We start from the raw sequence: 25,244 nt of genomic DNA, 5'->3' as shown, positions 1-25,244 counted from the left end.
TAACCATAGTGTGGTAGGGCTGTCCCCGACTAAGGATTTGGATGGTCGACTATGATTGCCCAAAATTTGCAGTTAGTCGACTATTGGTCAAAAAAAGAAAAGAAAAAAAAGTATAAAAAAAAGAAATCTTTTAATTAAAATCTTTTTTTTATCATTCCATTTGGGCTGTGGGGGGTGCTTAATGTCTGAAGGAGTCGACTGAAGGCTTCTTGTCCTCTGCAAAAGTATGCAATTGGTCCACTGATGGATACATCTTGATATTTGTCTAGTCTAGTGTGTTCATTAGACGGGTGAAATCCTCTTTCTGTGCCTCTGTGCCTGTTTTCGTAGGCAGTTAGCCTCTGGTATGCGTGCCATTAGCGTTAGCCACGCTTCTAGGCCTCTTTTCTTTTGGAAAGAATGATATTTTTTTTTAAAGATTATAATATATATATATATTTTATTTTTTACTATTCGACTAAGAGGTTGGCTAGTCGACTACGGCTCCTTTCGACCGATTAGTCGACTAATCGACTAATAGGGGTCAGCCCTATAGTGTGGTAGTGAAAGGGTTAAAAACATAGCCACGCCAGCCTCCCCAAAACCTTACAATAGCTGTTGTTCACCGTCTCCCCAGAACTACGATGGCCTGGTGGTGAGATCTGCGACCAAGGTGACGGCGGACGTCATCAACGCCGGCACCAACCTGAAGATCGTGGGACGAGCCGGGACCGGGGTGGACAACGTGGACGTGGCCGCCGCCACCAGGAAGGGCATCGTGGTCATGAAGTAAGTCATAATAATAATAATAATAATAATAATAATAATAATAATAATAATAATAATAATAATAATAATAATAATAATAATAATAATAATAATAATAAAGCACTTTTCAAGAACCCAAAGACGCTGACAATGAGCAAAACAAATGAACAGAGAAACAAAGAACCACAGAGAATAAGCAACAATATGAATACGCAGGACATAAAACCACGGCTAACGAGTAACAAATACAGAGTCCAGTAGGGGAACTGGACGCGTCTATTCGAAAGGCAACCGGTTCATGCGTTTTGCTAATCTGATTGGCCACTGACGTTTCTGGTCATGTGACATGTGCGCCCAATCGCGTGACGTGCCCATTTCCGCCTCGACCAGCAGCAAACTACCTAACGCCTAGTTTATCACTGGTTAAGCTTAGGTGACTCTTTCGAAGTTGTTTAAGGTTAGAGTTTGGGGAATCAGGGCTGGCGTTCTATCGCCCTGCTCTAAAGACAAACTCTAACCTTAACCAACTTCGAAAGAGTGCCTAAGCTTAACCGGTGAAAGAACTTGCCGTCACACGATTGGTGCGACCAGAAAAAGCAGTGGCCAATCAGAGAGCAAAACGCGAACGCGGAATCATGAACCGGTTGCCTTTCGAATAGATGCGAACTGGACAGGGAAGTAAGGAAACCGAGGGGAGGGGGACAGGAGACGGAGAGAAAGTAGGGAAGGGGAGGTGGTAGGTTGGAGGATTGTGGTTATGGGTATAGGGAAGGTTGTATGCTTGGGAGAACAGGTAGGTTTTGAGTCGGGATTTAAAGGTGGAGAGTGAGGGAGAGTCTCGGACAGTGAGGGAGGTATAATATATAAGTATAGTATAGTAAAAAGAAAACTACTAACCTTTGTACTGTCTTACCGTGCCTATATTACTACCTACTATGCTAATATGCCTATATTACTACCCACTATGCTAATATGTCTACTACCTACTATGCTAATATGTCTAGTCCAGGGGTCGGCAACCCTAGGCACGCGTGCCTGCATAGGCACGCGGGGGCATTTGCATAGGCACAGGGGGCAGCAGTAAAAAAATTTTTTTTTTTTTTTTTTTTTTTTGCTCTGAAATATTATAGTGAAATATTTTGCACTGTTGTCGCATTTATCTTGTTGAAATCCTCCCACAGGTTCTTTTTACTACCATATATTTAATTGAGACCCTTTATTTGTTTATTATTTCAATTTAGCTGGAAATACATTGCTACATCATTCAGTAACATTTGCAGAGCCTTATAACAAAAACATTATTACGGTCACCATTGTGACCAGTGGGATTAATCAACAATTTTTATTATTTATTTTTCTATTTCATTGAACATTGCACATGTTAAAAGCCATTTTTTTACTCAAAATGTGAGTATTACCAAGTCAACTTGTGTTCTTAAAACAATGACAATAAACATAGTTTTATTAGGTTGAAATAATGTGGTTGTGTATTTATTTGTCTGTTAACTTATTATGGATTGAAAACTGAAAGCCTTAATGCACAGTAACTGAACTCAATATTTTTAAGTTCTGGTAACTTATTATTATTATTTTTTTTACAGTGTAGTCTTGCGATCAATCAAAACTTATTTACACGATATACCTCACATTCACCCTCCATTCACATCCTGGTGTTCTCCTGGTGTTCTCCATTAGGCCTGTAGGTGGAGCTATGACAGCACACGTACAGTACACACACCGATGGTGTGTGATGTGTCCAAAAATGAATGGGCAAATGTGAGTGAAATGGTCGCACTGTATGCAGCTGTTTGTCTGCATTGCATTCCCCCCCCCCCCCCAAACTCAGATTTAGGGTTGATACAACCATCATAATAATATTGTTAATAATAACAATAACAATAATGATGTAATAATGTAAAGATTATCATTAAAAATACCTGATTATCAGAAAAAAAGATTACGATGCATGTAATATTGTTGAGGCACACTAGTTACAACTATATTTCAAACAGGCACTCCATGTCAAAAAGGTTGCTGACCCCTGGTCTAGTCTATATTACTACCTAGTACCTACTATGCTAATATGTCTATACTACTACCTACTATGCTAATATGTCTGTATTATGACCCACTATGCTACTATGTCTACTACCTACTATGCTAATATATCTAGTCTATACTACTACCTACTATGCTAATATATCTAGTCTATATTACTGCCTACTACCTACTATGCTAATATGTCTATATTACTACCTACTATGCTAATATGTCTATACTACTATGCACTCAAGACTGTAGCACTCAAGTTCAACACTGTTTGACAAACAATCTTACTGACCCTTAGCTGCCAGAGTTGTACCCTTCCTGCTGACTTGTTGCACACAACTTGTAAGTCACTTTGGATAAAACCCTCAGCTAGATTTGTTCATTTCATTTCAACCTTTATTTAAAATCGTAAGCATCTGAGGTTTCCCTAATTTACAGAAACAACGATTGTACAAAATGTAAACAGTACATAATAAAAACAATATTCACAGAAATGTAAACACCAGAGTAAAAAATTAACACTTTGATTGCCACTCACGAGTTTTCTCGGATTTATAATAGTTACGTTGAAAGCCACTCACGAGATTTCTCTGAATTTTTTTTAGTTTTTTTTTAGCGATCTGAAATCATATTGCATCATGCGAGCCTACCCTAGTCTACCCGAGAGCCGCTGGCGATCAGATGTGGAAAAAAGCGCCCCCTATCGTCTCCCAGATGACATAAGGGATTTTGGAATGGACTCAATGAAAATGGATGGGGGAAAAAATCCTGTACTCCACATTTTCCAGTCCACTGATGCAGCCGGGGTTACCAGCAGTGGCGGCTCGCCACCGGGGGCGCTAGGGCGCCGACCCACCTGTTAAATGAGAGAAGAAGAAAAAAAAACTTTTTTGTTTTTTGTTTTATAGCCCTATAAATAATATAAACATGTTTAAAATGAATAATATTTACTCATTTTAAGTATGTTTGTGTTTCCAATGCACAATATAACGTTAATATATAAAATAAAAAATACTCGTTTTCCTGAACAGGAAGTGACATACTTTTTTTATTTTTTTTATTTTTTTGTATTTCTCGGCCCGGGCTAGACGCAATAGCGCTCTGAGTGCGCGTCACTGGTTGATCGCTGTATCCGTCGCAGCCAATCAGTGCGTAACGCGTTGTGCGTTGAAATATGACTATTATGTTGGAATCCGGGCGCGATTTGAAGCGGTCTAGGCAGCAGCGTCAAGAATTTCTGTAGCCGCATTTCACGGAGACGCTCTCTGATTGGCCGACGTCAGTTTTTTTTCCGTAGCAGCATTTCGCGGAGACGATCTCTGATTGGCCGAATCCAATTTCTATGTTCCAATTCTAGCTTGGTGGTAAAGATAGTTGTGTTGTTGTGACTGAGATGCGAGCTATTTGTCTTAGAGCGTGACTGCAAGTTCTTTCGACGGTTAAGCTTAGGCACTCTTTCAAAGTTGGTTAAGGTTAGAGTTTGTCTTAGAGCATGGCGATAGAACGCCAGGTAGTTTGCAGTCTGTTCGACGCGGAAATGGACAAAGAAATCAAGTACTGTCTTGTTGTGGTGCTAACAGCTAACAAGCTATATGGCGGATCGGATGCAGTCTGGACAGTGGACAGTGGTCTGGATCTGGATATACATCATCAACAGCGGATTATACACTTTATCAAGCCCACCACGTTTCAATTAAACAAAGTGAGTTTATGCTGTTGTGAGATGCAGCTATTTGTTGTTATCTCACACAGTACTTGTTGGCTATAAGCTATAATAATGGATGCAGTGTGGAGGGACATGCACAATGGACAATGCCATGGAGTGGATATATACTTTATCAAGCCCTGCTGCCTGCTCTGCTGTCAATTTAACAACAACAACAAGGTAGATTTGCAATACTCTGTCTTAGCTGGTGAGTCGCGATCTTTTTCTCTCTCTCTCTCTGTCTCTCTTTTTCTCTCTCTCTCTCTGTCTCTCTCTCTCTCTCGCTCTCTCTCTCTCTCTCTCTCTCTCTCACTCTCTCTCTCTCTCTCTCTCTCTCTCAGCCACTCAGCTAACGCTTCTCTCTCCCTCTCTCTCAGCCACTCAGCTAACGCTTCTCTCTCTCTCTCTCTCTCTCTCTCTCTCTCTCTCTCTCTCTCTCTCTCTCTCTCTCTCTCTCTCTCTCTCTCTCTCTCTCTCTCTCTCTCTCTCTCTCTCTCTCTCTCTCTCTCTCTCTCTCTCTCTCTCTCTCTCTCTCTCTCTCTCTCTCTCTCTCTCTCTCTCTCTCTCTCTCTCTCTCTCTCTCTCTCTCTCTCTCTCTCTCTCTCTCTCTCTCTCTCTCTCTCTCTCTCTCTCTCTCTCTCTCTCTCTCTCTCTGCGTGTGTTTGGAGACGGAGCGAGTTTTGTTTCTAACTTTTCTATTTATATATTGTGTTTCAAGTTGTGAATTAGACTGTACTTTATTTGACTGGTTGTTGTGTGTTGTTGTAGTAACAGCTGAGCGACTCGTTCATAAGAGCCGATTCATTGCCGTGAGCGTGAGTCGAATCGCTCACGTCTTGCCATGAGTCGGTTGCGTGGTACATGTTTGCTAAATGTTTTGGTATAGCGCCCCTAGTGGAGAAAAATCCAGCAGCCGCCACTGGTTACCAGAGTTCATTATGGATCCTCTGAGCGCCGCGGATCATGAGTTCTACTGTATACACGTTAGATCTATACACTTATCGATTTTTTTCGAATGGTGATCAGGAATTGGAATATACCAGTTGGATACCATCTGATGTCAGGTAAGGAATCTATGTTATCAGTGTCAGGATAATCAGACTATTCTTGATGAAGATATAAGCTGTTTTGTGAAATGTGCTCTATCGGTTTTACTGAAAAAACCAAGAGGAAATGAAAACGGCTATTATCAGCGCGCGGCTCGAATGGGCGTGCGTGTACGTATAATATTGATCATCTAGCGTTTATTTGAAAACGATTCATAAATAGGCCGACAAATATCAACGTTCTGGAATATTCCAGTAAAAGACGATTATCACAGAATGGCCCAGAATGGGCTGTTTTTTACCTCAAAACGGGTGCTTTTCAAAATGCTCTCAAACGGAAATGAAGCGATAAAAAACCAATCTGCCTTGACAGCACTGACTGGAAAATGATTCTTTGATAAGCGACGGGCAGATTAGACACATAGCCATAATTTAAAACATAGATTAGGCGATATTAACGTTAACATTAAAGTGGATGGTGGCATTCAAGCACTAACTCTGGCGCCACCTGGTGGCACTGAAAGTGTTAAAAACGTTTCAAAATAATACAAAAAAAAAATCATTTAAAAAGATCAACTAAAACAGATGTAAATGTATAGTGATGACGTGAGTCATGAAGTTTGTACCACATTGACCATATTCACACGGTGGCCATTTTGCTCTTATGCTCTGCTCTGGTTGGGATTGGGACAGGGTGGAGAGAAATCCCAACCTGAGCATTACATAAGAGATAAATGGCCACCGTGTGAATATGGTCAATGTCTCCTTGTGTAAATTAATTACTTTGTAAATAACATTTAAGTAAAACTGCAACGACTTCCATTCTGTTGTGTGTGTGTTGTCCTTTTTCTCATCATTTTGTACGTGTAAACCATCTCTTCTAGTACACCAAGTGGAAATACCATCAGTGCCGCTGAGCTGACCTGCTCCCTGGTAACGTGTCTCTCTAGGTAAGTAACTCTCTACTTTACAAGTGACAGTTTTCCAGGGCTGTAAAAAGTACCCAGAAATTATACTTAAGTGAAAGTATGGGTACCGTCTCAAAATCGTACTCAAGTAAAAGTCAGAGTATCTGGCTAAAAACACACTTGAGTAAAAGTAAAAAAGTTTCTACTTTTAAATGTACTTAACCCTTTAATCGCCAAGGACGACTTTAGACGTCATTGCTCGCCATGCTTAATCTGCCAATGACGTCTTACAGCGTCTTTGAGATCAATATTTCAAAAATCTGTCATGGCAATCATATTTCACCCACGGAGACTTGAGACTTGCTGTTGATCTCCTCTCAACTCTCCAACGGTTCAAGACCGCCATCTGGTGGCCGATCGGCGAATCGCCAAAACCGGAAGCGACGCGCCGGAAGTGGTGCTCACCCATATTTCGTCCGGGCACTCGGTATCGCTAGCGGGACTCCATCTTGATACACTGGACATCGATCGGTTGCAAATAACTCGATAAACAACATGATTTGAACGCATATAGTATTATACAACCTGGAACTGGACCAACTAGATCGACATCCCATAATAGCGAACTTTCTGCTCCATGCTGATCGCCCAACGCTACGAGGAAGCCGCGGTGAGTTTCAGCGTGTTTGATTATTATTAAACATGCAAACTGCTATGATCAATACATGACCCATACTACATGAATCATTTAACGTCGGCCACGGACTTATAAACCCCCCCCCTCCGGTCACCAGCAGATGATGAGGCATGACGTGTAGGACCTTGTACAATTGAAATTTTTTATCTGACGTCAATCGGTATCAAACTACATTTGATGATCTAATATATGTATTTAGGGCTATAACTCACGTTCTGCAGAATGCTGCAGAAAACAATAAAAACATATTTATACTTTAGACCGTATTTTAGTATGAATATGTGAATGGAAAATTAGAACGTTGCTACATCCTAAACGATAGATACTTGACGTTGAATGGGCCATAGTAATGTCAATTTAGCAATACAATTTAAAAAGTTATAGCCCTGCAAAGAAGGGGAACATCTCCATAGACAAATAGAGCTGGCAGAGGATGGTATAAGGATGGATATAAGCGTGGCAGAGAAAGGGTTAAAGGAAAACTCCAACATTTTGGGAAATTAGCTTATTTGCCATCTACCCTGGAGTTAGACAAGAAGATGCATACCTTTTTCTTCTCTGTGCATGCAGTAGGAGTAGGAAGACGTTGGGAACTAGGCCAATCGGAGCAACCTACTTCCAGTGACTGATGCTAAGCTAGGCTAACAGTGCGCGTCTTCCTACTCCTACTGCATGCACAGAGAAGAAAAAGGTATGTATCTTAACACCAACATTTTGGGAACCCTGGAGTTAGACAAGAAGATGCATACCTTTTTCTTCTCTGTGCATGCAGTCAGTGTGCGAACCATAGCATGGTCTTTGGGTGAGCCAAATAATATTTTTTTGCGGGGGGCGCGCCTCTCAGGGAGCAGTCGGACTGTTGGAGGATACTGTGATCGCTCTCGCAGACGTTACTGTAGCCTGTAGCCTGTAGGCCTTGTGTATGTATGTATGTGACAAATAAACCTCTTGAATCCTGTCATATATTCAATCAGTTTCAGTAACTACAGAACACATAATACTAGACAACTCACTTGTTGAGGTCCGGCCGTCTGGACGGTCTGGGCTTCCACAGCACATTCCATGATAAAAAAAAAAGTATCCATTTAGTTAGATAGATGATAGATCATCATCCAACACTGTCTACAGTATCCTATCCTGTGTTCTGATACGACCGCAGGCGCCGGCACGGTCACCGGGCGTTGTCAATAATAGTCCCCACCGGAGCAAAGTGGGTCAAGTTTGATTTGTGCCGTGCGTGCGTGCAGGCTGCAGCGCCGCCGCGCTCCGAATGGTAATTGCAAGAATAGCATGCATGTTGCCATATTACGTGTGAATTAGTGCGCAAATCATTAATCATACATCCAAAATAGCATACGTTTATTATTATACACGATGATGATACAGAAAATTACAGAAAAATTTGAAATGCATGGCAAAAGTAGCATTTATTTTCAGTAATTTAGAGACCCCCAGGGGAGCTTTAGAGACCCCCAGGGGAGCTTTAGAGACCCCCAGGGGAGCTGATGTCTGATCTAGGGGAGCTATAGCGGACCCAGCTCCCCCCGTGGATCGCACCCTGCATGCAGTAGGAGTAGGAAGACGTTGGGAACTAGGCTAATGTAGGAACCTACTTCCAGTGACTGACGCTAAGCTAGGCTAACGGTGCGCGTCTTCCTACTCCTACTGCATGCACAGAGAAGAAAAAAGGTATGTATCTTCTTGTCTAACTCCAGGGTAGATGGCAAATAAGCTAATTTCCCAAAATGTTGGAGTTTTCCTTTAAGTACTAAAAAGTTTAAACTTTTTTTCTGACTGTCTATTCTTCTGATAGCAGGTGTTTAATCAAAGATCCCCGCTTTCTAGTCTTGCACAAGGACCAATCAGCATGGGTATGGGTGGGTTAATTTTCCATTGATGGGGATTTGATTGGCTGTTTTTAAATAAAGTGTGGCTGCAGGATTAATAACATTAACGTTAGTTTGGCCAGAGAAACAAATATACTAATTCGAATAGTTGGACCTGCAAGATTTGTACTTTGCCCTTTGTAGGTCTGCATTTTAAATGTAAGGAGTAAAAGGTATGTTTTATTACTCTGAAATGTAATTGAGTAAAAGTACAAATATACAAACCTAATAATACTCGAGTAAGTACAAATCCCCCAAAACAGTACTTAAGTATTGTAACGAAGTACAATTACTCAAGTACTTTACACCCCTGCAGTTTTCCCACCCCGTTTTGCACAAAATGATCTCGTGTAGGTAGTGGGAAATATTATTTAGGACAAAAGGTTTTCTGGAATGATTACATGCAGAAATACCACAGTTGAACTGCCAAAACACTGAATCATTATTTTCTACATATTGATCTGTGTCAACAGAAATTACCAGCCTCTCTACTATTGGTTAAAAGACTCCTGTATTATCACCTCATCTCCCTTGATTGTGTACATAGTGATTCTATTTATAGTACATAGTAATTCTATTTAAGTCACACTAAGCTCTCGTGTCAGACCATCCTGACTTTCTGCCACAGCTAAACATATCATCAGGCCCATAAACACCTAGATTATATCATTATTATTTAAACCAGAACATTCATGTATCTCCAATCTCCATTATTCACAAGTACATAACTGTTTGGTTTTCCACCACACTCTCTCAGACATGTTCCTCAAGCAGCCATGTCCATGAAAGCGGGGAACTGGGACCGCAAGAAGGTAAGCAGAAACCTCTCCTTACTTACTGGATTATTATATACTGGAGCTTGTCTTGTCTGTACTAGTCATTTGTCCTGTTTACTTGTAATATTATATGTTATGATGTAAGTAGTATTATGTCTGTGTGTGTACTAGTCCTTTGTCAAGTAGTATTATGTCTGTGTGTGTACTAGTCCTTTGTCCTGTTTACTTGTAATGTTATATGTTATGATGTAAGTAGTATTATGTCTGTGTGTGTACTAGTCCTTTGTCCTGTTTACTTGTAATGTTATATGTTATGATGTAAGTAGTATTATGTCTGTGTGTGTAGTAGTCATTTGTCCTGTTTACTTGTAATATTATATGTTATGTTTTTGTATCACAAACAGTACTGTAATTGCAAATCTGGTATGTCATAAATGTATAGATGTAGCAGTACTGTCTATCTGTATGTCATGTATGTCATATATGTTACGATGAATTGAAAATGGGGGACCCTGATGTAAACAAGACGAAAGTCTTTCTCTGGTCTGCATCCCCTTAACAATTGTATGTATTGAGCTGTACTGTACTGTACCCATTCTGCAATCTGTTAATAAAGTTTTTCAATCAATCAATCAATCAATCAATCAATCAATCAATCAATCAATCAATGATGTAAGTAGTATTATGTCTGTGTGTGTACTAGTCCTTTGTCCTGTTTACTTGTAATGTTATGTTATGATGTAAGTAGTATTATGTCTGTGTGTGTACTAGTCCTTTGTCCTGTTTACTTGTAATGTTATATGTTATGATGTAAGTAGTATTATGTCTGTGTGTGTACTAGTCCTTTGTCCTGTTTACTTGTAATATTATATGTTATGATGTAAGTATTATGTCTGTGTGTGTACTAGTCCTTTGTCCTGTTTACTTGTAATGTTATATGATGATGTAAGTAGTATTATGTCTGTGTGTGTACTAGTCATTTATCCTGTTTACTTGTAATATTATATGTTATGATGTAAGTATTATGTCTGTGTGTGTACTAGTCCTTTGTCCTGTTTACTTGTAATGTTATATGATGATGTAAGTAGTATTATGTCTGTGTGTGTACTAGTCCTTTGTCCTGTTTACTTGTAATATTATATGTTATGATGTAAGTATAAGTGAAATGTAACTTCTCAACATCCGTTTTATCTTGTGACAACGTTTCAGAGTTCAATCTCACTCTGTTTTAGACATAAAGGCTTTGCAGTAACTAGAGAAATCACTGGATACCGAGTCAAAGAACTTTAAAGAGAAATGTTCTCAGTTTCACTGCTTGCATCGTTACTGTGGGTTCGCTTCTGCAGGGCAGTAAAGGGAGGGGTTTTAAAAATAAACTCACAATGCCTATACTGTGATAATTCTGTGATTCAGGTCATTCGCTTGAATTAAATCATAGAATTATGAGACCTGAAGAAGGGCAGACGTGGTGGGCACTGGTGGCTCCAGGGGGGCGGGGGGGGTTGTTACTGGTCCAGGACTATGAATTATGCTGACACAACAAAGCAATTACCGTCGCCTCGCTCGCCTCTTTGTCCGCCCAGTCGTCACTAATCAGACGTGACGATCGCAGCTCACGGCCCGCTGGTCCATGTTGTGTTCATTCTCTTTCAGTTCATGGGCGCAGAGCTGTACGGCAAAACACTGGGGATTCTGGGACTCGGCAGAATTGGAAAGGAAGTCGCCACAAGAATGCAGTCCTTTGGCATGAAGGTCGGTGGGAGTGACTGACCACCACACGTCTCTTTCGATACGTTCACGTTTTGTTTTATTTGTCACATATAAACCGATGGCTCAAACGCAAAACATCCTATCTGCAAAAGTTCAGATTTTCTGATTTCACTTTGAATGATGAGAAACCTCCTATCTGCACCTATTCAGTCTTGTCTGCAAGATATTTTCCAAAAGCCAAAAGCAGTGTATTGTATTGGGTATCCTTAAAAAAGAATAGCATTCTGCAAGAAAACTACATGTTTTTTTTTTGTTTTCTCAAAAAAGTGACATTTTCAGATAGGAGGCTTTGCATTTCAGCCATCGACATGTACATTACAGTGAAATGCTTGGTTCTGTACGAGCCTCCTGAGATTGTGCTTCATACAGTAAAAGAATAAAGACCAAACACTATACAAAATATACAAAACAAAAAATTTACAAAATGCAAGAACAAAATGCTAAAATGAGGTCGAAGAGGTAGTGCAAATCTTTCAGGAATAAATAGATAAGAATATGGTAAAGTGCTGGGCGGCTTTGTGGTGCAGTGGGCAAGGCGCTCACCACGAATACTGGAGGCTGGGCTCAAACAGATCATCTCCCTGTTCGAGCCCAGCGCTCCACATTGCTTTCAGTTTAGCTGGTCGTCCGCACTAATACACATTGGCAGTATTAGGGGGAGGGAAACTGATGGGTGGGGATCGGGCGTTGTGGACAGCGACTCCTACAGGTCGGTTGGTGCGCCTGCACAGTAGAATCAGGAAGCGATGGGGGCGGCGCCCCTCCAAAGCCCAGACCCCTGACGCTGAAAGATCGAGCCGTGCAGGTGGAAAGATGCGACTGCGGTTACCTCGAGTATCGGAGGGGACTCGTGCTATGTATGACTTAAGGCCTCTACATGCTACAGCAACTGGAACGCAACTGCAACACAACATCAGCACGACTTCAACGCAACATGTTGCAGAGGGTGTTGTAGAGTGTGTTGTGAGGATGTTGCGTACCTCTCCCCAAAATCTAATCTGAACAACCTTGCGTTGATGTTGCGTAGCAGTGATTGGTTGGTTAGCGAATCGGGGCGGGGCTGTCATAGAATAATATTGGTCCCGCAGGGAGGAATACCATCCTCGAGTTAATGTAATTTACCGGTGGTTATCCTATAGCCCTAGTTATGTACATTTCAACAAAGTGGAGCCGCAGGGGACTTCCATAGCATACGCCTTCAAATCATCTTACCTTGACGATTAAAAGCCTCCACAATTTAGTAAATAGTATCCCCATGGCATGGTGTTGAGCCGTAGCCAGCAAGCTATGCTATCAATATTAGCTAAATAATTAGCGTCACATAGCTGGCCTTTTTCTGAAAACCCAAGCACGGAAGCACCATTGTTCCATAGCATACGCCTTCAGTTGATCATGACAAATCCTCTCTTACCTTGACGATTAAAAAGCCTCCATAATTTAGTAAATAAAGCTGTAGCCAGCTAGCATTGATGCTATTCAAAATGCTATCCACAGTAGCTACATAGCTAACCAACTAAATACAATGGTATCCTGAGGTAACGTTAAATACAACGTTTGCTAGTCGAAATGACTGGACACACACAGGGACAAGTTAAACATCAATCAATTAATTTATTCCAACAGGTAGTTTGAGCTGCATGTGAGCCGAGGTCTTTCTCTCCTCTCCATTGGAAACTAATGACGTTACGTTAGCTCGAAAAAGCACAGAACCGGCCGACAAAAGTTAAGCTGCTTTTTTTTTTTTTTTTGTGCGAGGCGACCGATTTTTTAAGCCAAATATCACTTCAATCCTATTAAGTTAATTCAAGTTAGTTATTCATTTATATGTGCTATTTATGAGAGGGCTAACTTGTTGCAAAATAATAATGATAATAATAATAGCCTCATTAAAATACTATTGTTGCTTTGGTTGTTTTCAGCGTTTTATGTGCATAATCTGTTATTTAGTTTGAAATGTTCGTTGAAATAAGTAGATTTTTCGTTTTTGTTTATTTATTAAGTTAATATAAAACCATATAGTCACATTTTAGAATACAATAGAATAGAATTTTAGAATACAACTAGAAACACTGTCCTGGCCTGCTTCTAAGTTCAGTGGCCTGACAATTTTTATTTTTTTTTTAATTTACTTTTAATCATCTCGCGGCCCTCCCGTGGCTGCTCGCGGCCCACCTTTGGGTCGCGACCCCGACTTTGGGAACCACTGGCTTCTTTTTCTGCTTGTTATCAATGGGTTGGTTGAGAAGGGAAGTTTCATCTATCTAGGGAACCTAGCTACATCCGGGGTACAATGTTGCATAGGCTGCTCGTCGATGTTGCAGAAGCATAAAGGCAGAGTGTCTGCAACACTGTTGCATTGTCGATGTTGTGTTGCAGTTGCTTCGCAGTTTCTGTAGCATGCAGAGGCCTTTAATCCACATTGCAGCCGGCTTGTGGGAGGCAAGAAACAGCGTTCAAATACAGGGGAGGGTTGAATTGGACGATACGAAAATTGGGATGGGAGAAAAATAGAGAATGGGAGAAAAAGTGGAAAAAAAAAAAAAAAATGGTAAAGTACTAAAGTGAATGTTAAAGGTGAAGGTTTAAAGTGCATGTGGATGTTGTGTGCAATGTATGAGTTAGTGTTGCATAGAGTCCGCACCTACTGCACAATAAGCATAATCTACAGGTAATATTATATATTTAATAAGATACGGTAACTAACTAACTATGTGGTCCTGTGTAGTTCATGGATGGAGAGCTTCACACTCTGAGCCAGAGGCACTGATACCTCGTCCCCATTACCTAGTTCAGCCTGGCTGGGGCTAGCCATGGTCTAGCACAGTGGTTCTCAAACTACGGGTTGCGACCCAAATTGGGGTCGCGGGTAGGTGACAGCGCATTGGAAAGTAAATAAAATAAAAATAAAAATGTATATTCTGGCAACATATTTTGGCTAAATATGCCTCGTTTTATAAATGTGTATTGATAGCATAGTGCTGTAATTATATTTTTCTAATAAATATGCACGATCAAGTTCAACAACGTGTGCTTTTATTTTGATATTCCTTAATTCCACATTGAAATTACGTGGGGTCCCCAAAAGAAATCCTAAATAAAATGGGGTCTCCGTCTGGGTTCCAGCCAGGTTTGTCAAAGGTTCTAAAGACGATGGAGACGCTCACTGTGTGCCAGACAGGCCACAGCACGGCTAAACCCTGGCTAGTGGAGACAAGGCCACAGCACGGCTAAACCCTGGCTAGTGGAGACGAGGCCACAGCACGGCTAAACCCTGGCTAGTGGAGACGAGGCCACAGCGCGGCTAAACCCTGGCTAGTGGGGACAAGGCCACAGCACGGCTAAACCCTGGCTAGTGGAGACAAGGCCACAGCACGGCTAAACCCTGGCTAGTGGAGACAAGGCCACAGCACGGCTAAACCCTGGCTAGTGGAGACGAGGCCACAGCACGGCTAAACCCTGGCTAGTGGAGACGAGGCCACAGCGCGGCTAAACCCTGGCTAGTGGGGACAAGGCCACAGCACGGCTAAACCCTGGCTAGTGGAGACAAGGCCACAGCGCGGCTAAACCCTGGCTAGTGGAGACAAGGCCACAGCACGGCTAAACCCTGGCTAGTGGAGACGAGGCCACAGCGCGGCTAAACCCTGGCTAGTGGAGACGAGGCCACAGCACGGCTAAACCCTGGCTAGTGGAGACGAGGCCACAGCGCGGCTAAACCCTGGCTAGTGGAGACGAGGCCACAGCACGGCTAAACCCTGGCTAGTGGAGACAAGGCCACAGCACGGCTAAACCCTGGCTAGTGGAGACAAGGCCACAGCACGGCTAAACCCTGGCTAGTGGAGACAAGGCCACAGCACGGCTAAACCCTGGCTAGTGGAGACGAGGCCACAGCGCGGCTAAACCCTGGCTAGTGGAGACGAGGCCACAGCACGGCTAAACCCTGGCTAGTGGAGACAAGGCCACAGCACGGCTAAACCCTGGCTAGTGGAGACAAGGCCACAGCACGGCTAAACCCTGGCTAGTGGAGACAAGGCCACAGCACGGCTAAACCCTGGCTAGTGGAGACAAGGCTTCTTCAACCATTATCTGAAATAGAAATGTCAAAAAAATCTAACCCTAACTAACCTTACTGTCATGCACTTGTCCTAATATACTAACCTACACTGTAGCACTCAACACTTTGATGAATATTGTTACTCAACTGATAGAGTTGTGCCCTTCCTGATGAATTGTCGTACAGAAATCGCTTCGGATAAAAGCGTCAGCTAAATGACTAAATGTAATTGTAAATGTAAATGTACAAGTGCTATTGAAATGCAGTCATTCATCATAATTAATTCATCCATCTTTCCTCCCCCTGCCAGACCATCGGGTATGACCCCATCACCCCCCACGAGGTGTCTGCTACCTGGGGGGTGGAGCAGATGTCTCTGGAGCAGCTGTGGCCCCAGTGTGACTACATCACTGTCCACACCCCTCTGATGCCTTCCACAGCTGGTACGTTCTTCTTACCCAGGCTCTCCTCGCTGGACAACCAGTGTTGAAGAATTTAGTGCTTTTGAAAACCGATACCGATAATTTCCGATATCACATTTTAATGCCAATATCGGCCGATAATATTGGACATCCCTACTGAATATTTGAAACGGTTTCAATACTCATTTTTGGATGTACTGTCGATACCCGTCGCCTGCACCTGTGTTGACTCACTTGGACAGTGACACACATTTACAGAAATGTTTATCAATGTGTACTGAAACGCTCACACTCACAGCCCCGCCTCCTCCCACTCACAGCCCACCTCCTCCCACTCACAGTCCCGCCTCCTCCCTCTCACAGCCCCGCCTCCTCCTCCCACTCACAGCCCCGCCTCCTCACACTCAGAGCCCCGCCTCCTCCCACTCACAGCCCGCCTCCTCCCACTCACAGCCCCGCCTCCTCCCACTCACAGCCCCGCCTCCTCTCACTCACAGCCCCACCTCCTCCTCTCACTCATAGCCCCGCCTCCTCCTCTCACTCACAGCCCGCCTCCTCCCACTCATAGCCCCGCCTCCTCCCACTCACAGCCCCGCCTCCTCACACTCACATCCCCGCCTCCCACTCACAGCCCCTCCTCCTCCCACTCACAGCCCGCCTCCTCCTCTCACTCACAGCCCCGCCTCCTCCCACTCACAGCCCCGCCTCCTCCCACTCACAGCCCCTCCTCCTCACACTCACAGCCCCGCCTCCTCCTCCCACTCACAGCCCCGCCTCCTCCCACTCAGCCCTGCCTCCTCCCACTCACAGCCCCGCCTCCTCCCACTCACAGTCCCGCCTCCTCCCTCTCACAGCCCCGCCTCCTCCTCCCACTCACAGCCCCGCCTCCTCTCACTCACAGCCCCACCTCCTCCTCTCACTCATAGCCCCGCCTCCTCCTCTCACTCACAGCCCGCCTCCTCCCACTCATAGCCCCGCCTCCTCCCACTCACAGCCCCTCACACTCACAGCCCCGCCTCCTCCCACTCACAGCCCCGCCTCCTCTCACTCACAGCCCCGCCTCCTCCCACTCACAGCCCCGCCTCCCCCCACTCACAGCCCCGCCTCCTCCCACTCACAGCCCTGCCTCCTCTCACTCACAGCCCGCCTCCTCCCACTCATAGCCCCGTTTCCTCCCACTCACAGCCCCGCCTCCTCACACTCACATCCCCGCCTCCCACTCACAGCCCCTCCTCCTCCCACTCACAGCCCCTCCTCCTCCCACTCACAGCCCGCCTCCTCCTCTCACTCACAGCCCCGCCTCCTCCCACTCACAGCCCCGCCTCCTCCCACTCACAGCCCCTCCTCCTCACACTCACAGCCCCGCCTCCTCCTCCCACTCACAGCCCCGCCTCCTCCCACTCAGCCCCGCCTCCTCCCACTCACAGTTCCGCCCCCTCCTCCCTCTCACAGCCCTGCCTCCTCCCACTCACAGCCCCGCCTCCTCACACTCATAGCCCCGCCTCCTCCCACTCACAGCCCCGCCTCCTCCCACTCACAGCCCCGCCTCCTCTCACTCACAGCCCCGCCTCCTCCCACTCACAGCCCCGCCTCCTCCTCACACTCACAGCCCCGCCTCCTCCCACTCACAGCCCTGCCTCCTCTCACTCACAGCCCCGCCTCCTCCCACTCACAGCCCCGCCTCCTCCTCACACTCACAGCCCCGCCTCCTCCCACTCACAGCCCCGCCTCCTCCCACTCACAGCCCCGCCTCCTCCCACTCCCACTTTACTTGAGTAAAATCATGGAATTAATGTAAAATCAACACAAATAAAGTATATTTAGATTCAAAGACTTTTAATAGCTTTCTTTGAATACAGTTTCTCTCCTGTGAAATACAAATGTTCAACAAAACCATCAACATTGACTCAGCTAGACCTCTTTCTTATATTCGCGGCACTAACAGAAATAAAAACAACCAATTTTTCACTCCATAGATTAATCTAGATACATTTATTTTAATGCTTTAAATAATTTAAATTAATCTCAAATTAAAGCATTCATTTTGACAGCCCTAAAATAAATACAAATACAAACAAAATAAATAACTAAACAAAAGCAAAACAACTCACTTTACATGTTCGAAAAGGAGTAGGAAGAAGTATACACTTATTTAATCCTACCCCTTTTCCACTACTCAAATGAGTGTGTACTAATTTAAAACATTTCAAAACAAATATATATATGCAAAAAAAAAACAGCTCTTCTGTTGTTAGCTTGTTTAAATATATCAAGAGCCTCTGTGACCAGTGTGTGGACTGAACAAGAGAACAACAGGTCTTCTGTTACAGGAGAGCTGTTTGGAAACGCTTCGTGTTTGAGACTAATGAACGAGGAAGGGACGAAGGATAGGTTACTAGCACGCCCCTGTGCAGTACAATCGCTTGCTATATTTAGTTTTTTTTTTATCTTTTCCCCCCTCCTTTTTCCTCAGTTTTTCTCCCATCCCAATGTTAGTCGTTATGCCAATTCCCAATCCCCTTCCTGGTCATTGCGCACTCTACCCCCTACAGTCGGCCTGGGAGAGTGGAGGCTATCACGTGCTTCCTCCGACACATGTGTAGCCAATCAACCGCTTCTTTTCACCTGGCAGCGCGGACTCTCACTGGGAGAGTGTAACGTGTGGAAGGATCACACTACCCCCCCTTAGATCCTTTCCTCGCTGAGCAGGCGCCCCGACCGAACTGTAGGAGTCGCTGTTTACAACGACCAGGACCCACCCACCGGCTTTCCCACCCTCTAACGCTGCCAATTGTGTTAGTACGATGGCCGGCCAAGCCGGAAGCAACGCCGAGAGCTGGGCTCGATACCAGTATCTCCTGCGTCGGTGGCGAGCGCCTTGCCCACTGCGCCACCCAGCCGCCCTGCTATATTTAGTTTTCTAAGGATCTATTCATTCATGCTCTATTGGTTTTGTACTATGTCTGGTGTCTTTATCTTTGGACCCCAGGAAGAGTAGTTGTTAGAATGGTAACAGCTAATGAAGATCCAAGTAAAATAAGCATACACCTATAATTGTGCCTAATGTAGGATAACGGACAAGCTAACTCATGATAGTAGATACGACTTACTACCATAGTGTCTTTATACCTGTATCATCACTGTCAGTGATGCCGGTAACGCGTTACTAAGTAACGCGTTATTGTAATCTGATTACTTTCCCCCGAAAATAGTAATCTAACGCGTTAATCTTTAAAAGCCAGTAATCTGATTGCAGTTACTTGTCCAAGTGGCTGTGCATTACTATTTCGTTACTATCTCATCATAAATTCATAATGCAGGCGGAATGCAGTATTTTATTTCGTTTTCGACAGTCAAAAATACATTTTGAGCTGTTTTTCTTTTGGGAGTGACGTAGTGTGGCAGTGAAAGGGTTACACAAGAATGTGTCCCGCGGCGTGACTGGACACTCTGTCTGTGAGTGACTCTGCTTTGGTACAATCACATTCCCCATCCACAGTCTGCGAATCAGAGGCAGAGTAGGGCGGGTCTTCACAGCACGTCATGTGACATATGCGCCAATCGTGTGACAGCAGGGCTCCGTCGTCGGAGAATTCCACCCCAAAACGCTTGGCAAAATTAAAAGTGAGTTTCTGTTCAGACTTCCATCCCAAAACGTCTAAACGTAGCCTCAGTCACTACTTCACGTTCATATGCGGAGGAAACAAAATACTGTCTACCGCTAAAAACAGCACATCCAATTGCATTGAAAGCATCTGGAATCACAACACTAGCCGGCGCTTCGACTAGGTACAGGAGGACTCGGAGGCCAGCCAAACAGCAAAAGAGAGAGATTGTTTCTTTCCCTTTTGATTAATGTATATTTGATGGTGGCAGAGCAAAAGCTCTTATTTGCCAGATTTACAGTTAATTTACATGTTAAAGAGAGACTGATTGTATGTTTATAGAGAGACATTTATAAAAACAATTTAATAGTTACAGTTGATATAATTGAATAGTTCAGCCTGCATTTGTTAGATGTGAATGGATACACTGGTTTTGTAAAACCACTGGCTGGCTGCTCTAATGCTGTGAGCATCATAGACTGTTGCTTTACCATACTTGATGGTACAGAAGCTGAAGCACTAGTTTAACAATTTACGTTATGTGCAGAGAAACAAGTTAAAAACTATTTATGCACTTTCAATAAAGCGTTTAAAAAAAAACGGTTGGGGGAACGACGACGACTTTGTAACCTAGTTACTTTCAAAGTAACTAAGTTACTCTGATAATCAAGTAATCAGTAAAGTAACTTGGATTACTTTTTAAAGGAGTAATCAATAATCAGTAATCGGATTACTTTTACAAGTAATCTGTGGCATCACTGATCACTGTACATATTAACACTGCAACTCTGTACATGTATGCATCTGACTTGCACTATTACTCAGTAGTACTAAATTGTATATTATTCTTACCGTATATATATCTCTACCCACATATATTTGTACATACCTGCATATAATCCTTTTTACATATCTGTAGATACTATATCTATATCTGTACATATCCCTTACCTACTCTTACTAGTTACGCTGCTGGCCAATATGACTTACTATCATAGTGTCTATTAGGGCTGACCTTCGAATTCTTTTTTGGAATTCGAAGCTTCGGGGCCGAGATTCGATTTTAATTCGAAGCTTCGAAATAAAAAAAATAGAAAATGTAAATAAAAAAAAAAAAAAAAAACTTTAATGTTGTGGGACTTGTACAGCACTTTGTTCAACTTTGTCAGTGCTGTAAAGTTTAAACCTTTTTAAATCTTAGACAAACTAAACATTTTGCTTTCATGAAATATTGTAAGCCGTCATTTGAGGCTTTATAAAAGCAGCACAATGAACACAAATCTGTCAGTGCCGAGTCCGACCTCATCTTAAATAACAAACAGCATTGCTTGTTGTAGTTAACAAAGAGAGGCAGAGTTGGTTTTTTTTTTTTTTTTTATATAATAATCGAATTTTATTTTCATATTCAAATCCCATGCCCATCGAACGAAGCTTCAAAGCTTTAAAGTATTTAAGACAGCCCTAGTGTCTATATACCTGTATCACTGTACATATTAATACTGCAGTGCAGTGGCGTCGTTAGCCCTGGGCTTCCGGGGCTTTAGCCCCGGATGTTTTCTTCTAGCCCCGGATCTAAAAAAAAAATTAAAAAAATTGTTTAAAATGTCTTTTTTTTTTTTTTTTTTATGTCAGCATTCCCATTGTCTGTGCTGAATGTTTGTTAGTGTTTGGTATTTTTTGTTGGTTTTTAGTACTTTTAAACATCCATTTTTAGTAAGTAGTTTTCATTTGATCCTATAATTTTTTCATTCACCGATTTGTGGACTTTTTTTTTAGTGTCCTGAAAGGTGCCTTATAAATCAAATGCATTATTATTATTATTATTATTATTATTATTATTATTATTATTATTATTATTATTATTATTATTATTATTATTATTATTATTATTATTATCATCCAGGAGGGAAAATACACTTTGGATAGTAGGGACTGTATCTCTGCCTGTCCTGACCAGGAAACACTTTGCAACTGTGATCTCCTCTGGCAATAGTTGGATATTGTAATGTCTGGCGAGGGGTTGCAGCAATTCCACTGAGAGAAACTGGTCTGAGGCTGGATAACATGCCTGTATGCCTCTCATAAGTTGTTATCCAACTCATGAGAACCTGCTCTCAAGCTCTTGCAGCATTCTGTCGACGACTGGATAGAACAGTCTCTGAGCTGAGGTCTGAGCTTGTGCCACAAGATGACTCAACTACATACTCGTCCATCCTTTTCTGCTTCCTCCTTTGGCTGGTAGTATGTTCCTCAATCCAAAGGCCATTACATATGGCCTTTGTCCTGTCATACATGTCCACTGCCATCTCTGAGGTGCAATAACCTTTGAGTGTGTCCTGCACTGTGCTTTTAAATAGTACAGATATTGAAGATGTGCACTTTAACGCAGCAGCACCTGGAGCCATCCATACCCATGTCCAGTGTCCTATAATAAGCTTTAATCGAACCCTGGTTCATTTCCTCGGATAGTCCGGTTGGTTTGGGGTGGTGTGAAAGCTCATTCACTCTTGCAAGTGAACCCTGCTGCGGTTCATTTGAGATGTGAATGCAAAGCGGACCAAAGGCAGGAAAATACCCAAAAATCGAATCTTTTTTTTATGAGAAGACTGAAACATATGTATATAATGAAACACACAATACAGTTTTTTTTCGATTGCCTAAGCATGATTTTGAAAACGGGGCCCGGTGTTTCAAAACACATATTAGCACAACCACACACACAATTATCAGAACACATCAGATCCTTTGCTAAATTAAACACTTGTCAAAACTGTTATGGTTTGTAACCGACCCCAATCGCACAACACAAGACAGGTATGATGGTTTGCCAAGAAACAGATATTTATTGAACAACAGGGAAAAACAGGGAAAAGGGCACTGTCCCTTTAAGGGAGAATCACAAATACAGGAATATAATATGAGGGGAAGGAAAGGTGCCTTTAAGAGGCGGGCAGGAAAAGGGGAACACTAAGGGAAGGTTAAAGGAACGCTAGGGGAACATTAAAGGAACGCTAGGGGAAGGCTTAAAGAAACAGAGGAACTAGAGACTAGGAGATGTCGGGACAAGGAGAGCTAGGGAACAGGAGAACTGGGGACTAGGAGAACTAGGGACAAGGAACTAGGTGGAACTAGAAGGGGAGAACTTGGGACCAGGAACTAGGTGGAACTAGAAGGGGAGAACTAGGGACAGAGGGGACTGAGGCCCGCGGAGGCGGGCTGGGGAACAGGGAGGAACTGGGGACTGGTGGGAAAACATCTGGGCCGCTCTGCAGAACAGAGGAGAGGGTTAATATTCAAAGGGAACAAACAGAGCAGATGCAGAACAGTCCAAATAACAAAGTAACAAAGTAAATACTATCTTCGTGTGAACAAACACACAGTGGGAGATGAAATGTCCAAAATAATATCCAAGAGAGAACAAAACAGAGTGGGAGATGAAATGTCCAAACTAATAACTAAGTGAGAACAAAAGGAGGCAATACGCTGGGTGAGTGACATCACAATCAAAACTCACCCAGGCGTATGCGCAATGGTACAGGAACAGCAGCGGGACGAGGGCAAGGGGCATTACGCTGAGTGAGTGACATCACAATCAAAACTCACCCAGGCGTATGCGTAAAGGTACAGGGACAGCAGCGGGAACGGGGGCAAGAGGCATTACGCTGAGTGAGTGACATCACAATCAAAACTCACCCAGGCGTATGCGTAAAGGTACAGGGACAGCAGCGGGAACGGGGGCAAGGGCACTACGCTGAGTGAGTGACATCACAATCAAAACTCACCCAGGCGTATGCGTAAAGGTACAGGGACAGCAGCGGGAACGGGGGCAAGGGCACTACGCTGAGTGAGTGACATCACAATCAAAACTCACCCAGGCGTATGCGTAAAGGTACAGGGACAGCAGCGGGAACGGGGGCATCGCCACCGGGTGGCTGGCTGTCCGAGCCGAGGGACAGAGTGCTGGAACAGTGGCGGTGGCGAGGGTGTCGTCCACCGGGTAGCCGACTGTCGGAGCCGAGGAACAGAGTGCTGGAACAGTGGCGGTGGCGAGGGTGTCGTCCACCGGGTAGCCGACTGTCGGAGCCGAGGAACAGAGTGCTGGAACAGTGGCGGTGGCGAGGGTGTCGTCCACCGGGTAGCCGCTGTCGGAGCCGAGGAACAGAGTGCGCGCCACACCTTGGTGTGCGCGTCGGAACAGTGGCGGTGGCGAGGGTGTCGTCCACCGGGTAGCCGCTGTCGGAGCCGAGGAACAGAGTGCGCGCCACACCTTGGTGTGCGCGTCGGAACAGAGAGACGCCTCGGGGTGCGTCTGCGAGGAGGAGTGTGCCAAGCACGAGGATCCTTGGAAGATGCGCGTTGCGCGCTGGAGACTGGAGAGCGTGCCAAGCCCTTGAAGATGCGCGTTGCGCGCTGGAGACTGGAGAGCGTGCCAAGCCCTTGAAGATGCGCGTTGCGCGCTGGAGACTGGAGAGCGTGCCAAGCCCTTGAAGATGCGCGTTGCGCGCTGGAGACTGGAGAGCGTGCCAAGCCCTTGAAGATGCGCGTTGCGCGCTGGTGACTGGAGAGCGTGCCAAGCCCTTGCAGATGCGCGTTGCGCGCTGGTGACTGGAGAGCGTGCCAAGCCCGAGGGTCCGGAAGATGCGCGTTGGTCTAGATGTGCGTCAGGACGAACAGCTGCGCTGGGGTCTGCAGTGGAACGCTGGGGTGCCTCCCGTGGAAGTTACAGGGAGCGCAGAACAGTCTCCTCCACAGGCTACGGCGACAGCAGACGAAGGCTGGAGCAAAACATCTCAAGGCTGGAGAAATCCATATACAGCATTGGTAGACCAGAGGATCTCCCGAAAGAGTCTAGATGTTAGAGAATATGACTCAGCATGAATACAACACGACCCCACGCCGAAACGAGGGGAAGAGCCCTCGTATTTAAAGCCCACAGGGGAACTAATTAGCCTGCCACCACAGGTGCGAGAGGTAATTGATAATAGTCCAGGTGTGGCCACTGAGAGTAAACGAGAGTAAAGAACGAGAGGGTGGGGGCTAGAGAGAGTGAGTGAGAAGGGAATTTCTAACAGTAGGCTTAAAGAAAACAGAGAAAAGGTGGTGAGCAGCGGGCAAAACCTCACAGTACCCCCCCCTCAACGGGAGCCACCCGGCGACCCAAAACAAATACAGACAGAGTGGCAGGGGGCAAAACAAGAGGTACTGGCCAAGCCAGCAGGGGAAGCCACCACAAGAGTGGGGCTAGCAAAAGAAACAGGGTCGCCGAGGGGTAGCAGAGGGGCAACTGGGGGAACTGGTCTAGAGGAACTGGTCTAGAGGAACTGGGTCTAGAGAACTGGTCTAGAGAACTGGTTTAGAGAACTGGTCTAGAGAACTGGTCTAGAGAAACTGGTCAAGAGGAACTGAGGGGCAAGCAGGGTAGCAAAGGGGTAACCATGGTAGCACCGGGAAAGGGCTAGCAGAGGGAAGGTTAGCTGCCAGGGCACTGATAGCTACAGGGCCTATGCTAGCTGTACTGCTACATCAACATAGAGGCTGCGCAAGCTGCCGGAGCCAGGCTAGCAGAGGGAAAGGGTAGCTGC

General features: G+C 44.4%; 1 protein-coding gene across 1 annotated transcript in view; it reads left to right on the top strand.

Moving 5' to 3' along the window:
• The window catches only part of phgdh (phosphoglycerate dehydrogenase), a 54,853-nt gene that overhangs the window by 2,370 nt on the left and 27,239 nt on the right, over positions 1 to 25,244 (top strand). The window contains exons 2-6 of the mRNA XM_084315372.1: positions 617 to 768; positions 6,432 to 6,497; positions 9,796 to 9,850; positions 11,468 to 11,566; positions 15,946 to 16,078. Coding sequence (XP_084171498.1) covers positions 617 to 768; positions 6,432 to 6,497; positions 9,796 to 9,850; positions 11,468 to 11,566; positions 15,946 to 16,078 — 505 coding nt within the window. The remainder of the gene's footprint in view (positions 1 to 616; positions 769 to 6,431; positions 6,498 to 9,795; positions 9,851 to 11,467; positions 11,567 to 15,945; positions 16,079 to 25,244) is intronic.

Source organism: Notolepis coatsorum (genome assembly GCF_963971535.1).
Source record: "Notolepis coatsorum genome assembly, chromosome: 5".
NCBI lineage: Eukaryota > Metazoa > Chordata > Actinopteri > Aulopiformes > Paralepididae > Notolepis > Notolepis coatsorum.
The sequence above is the reverse complement of the archived record's forward strand: the minus strand, read 5'-3'. Positions and strand labels throughout refer to the sequence as shown.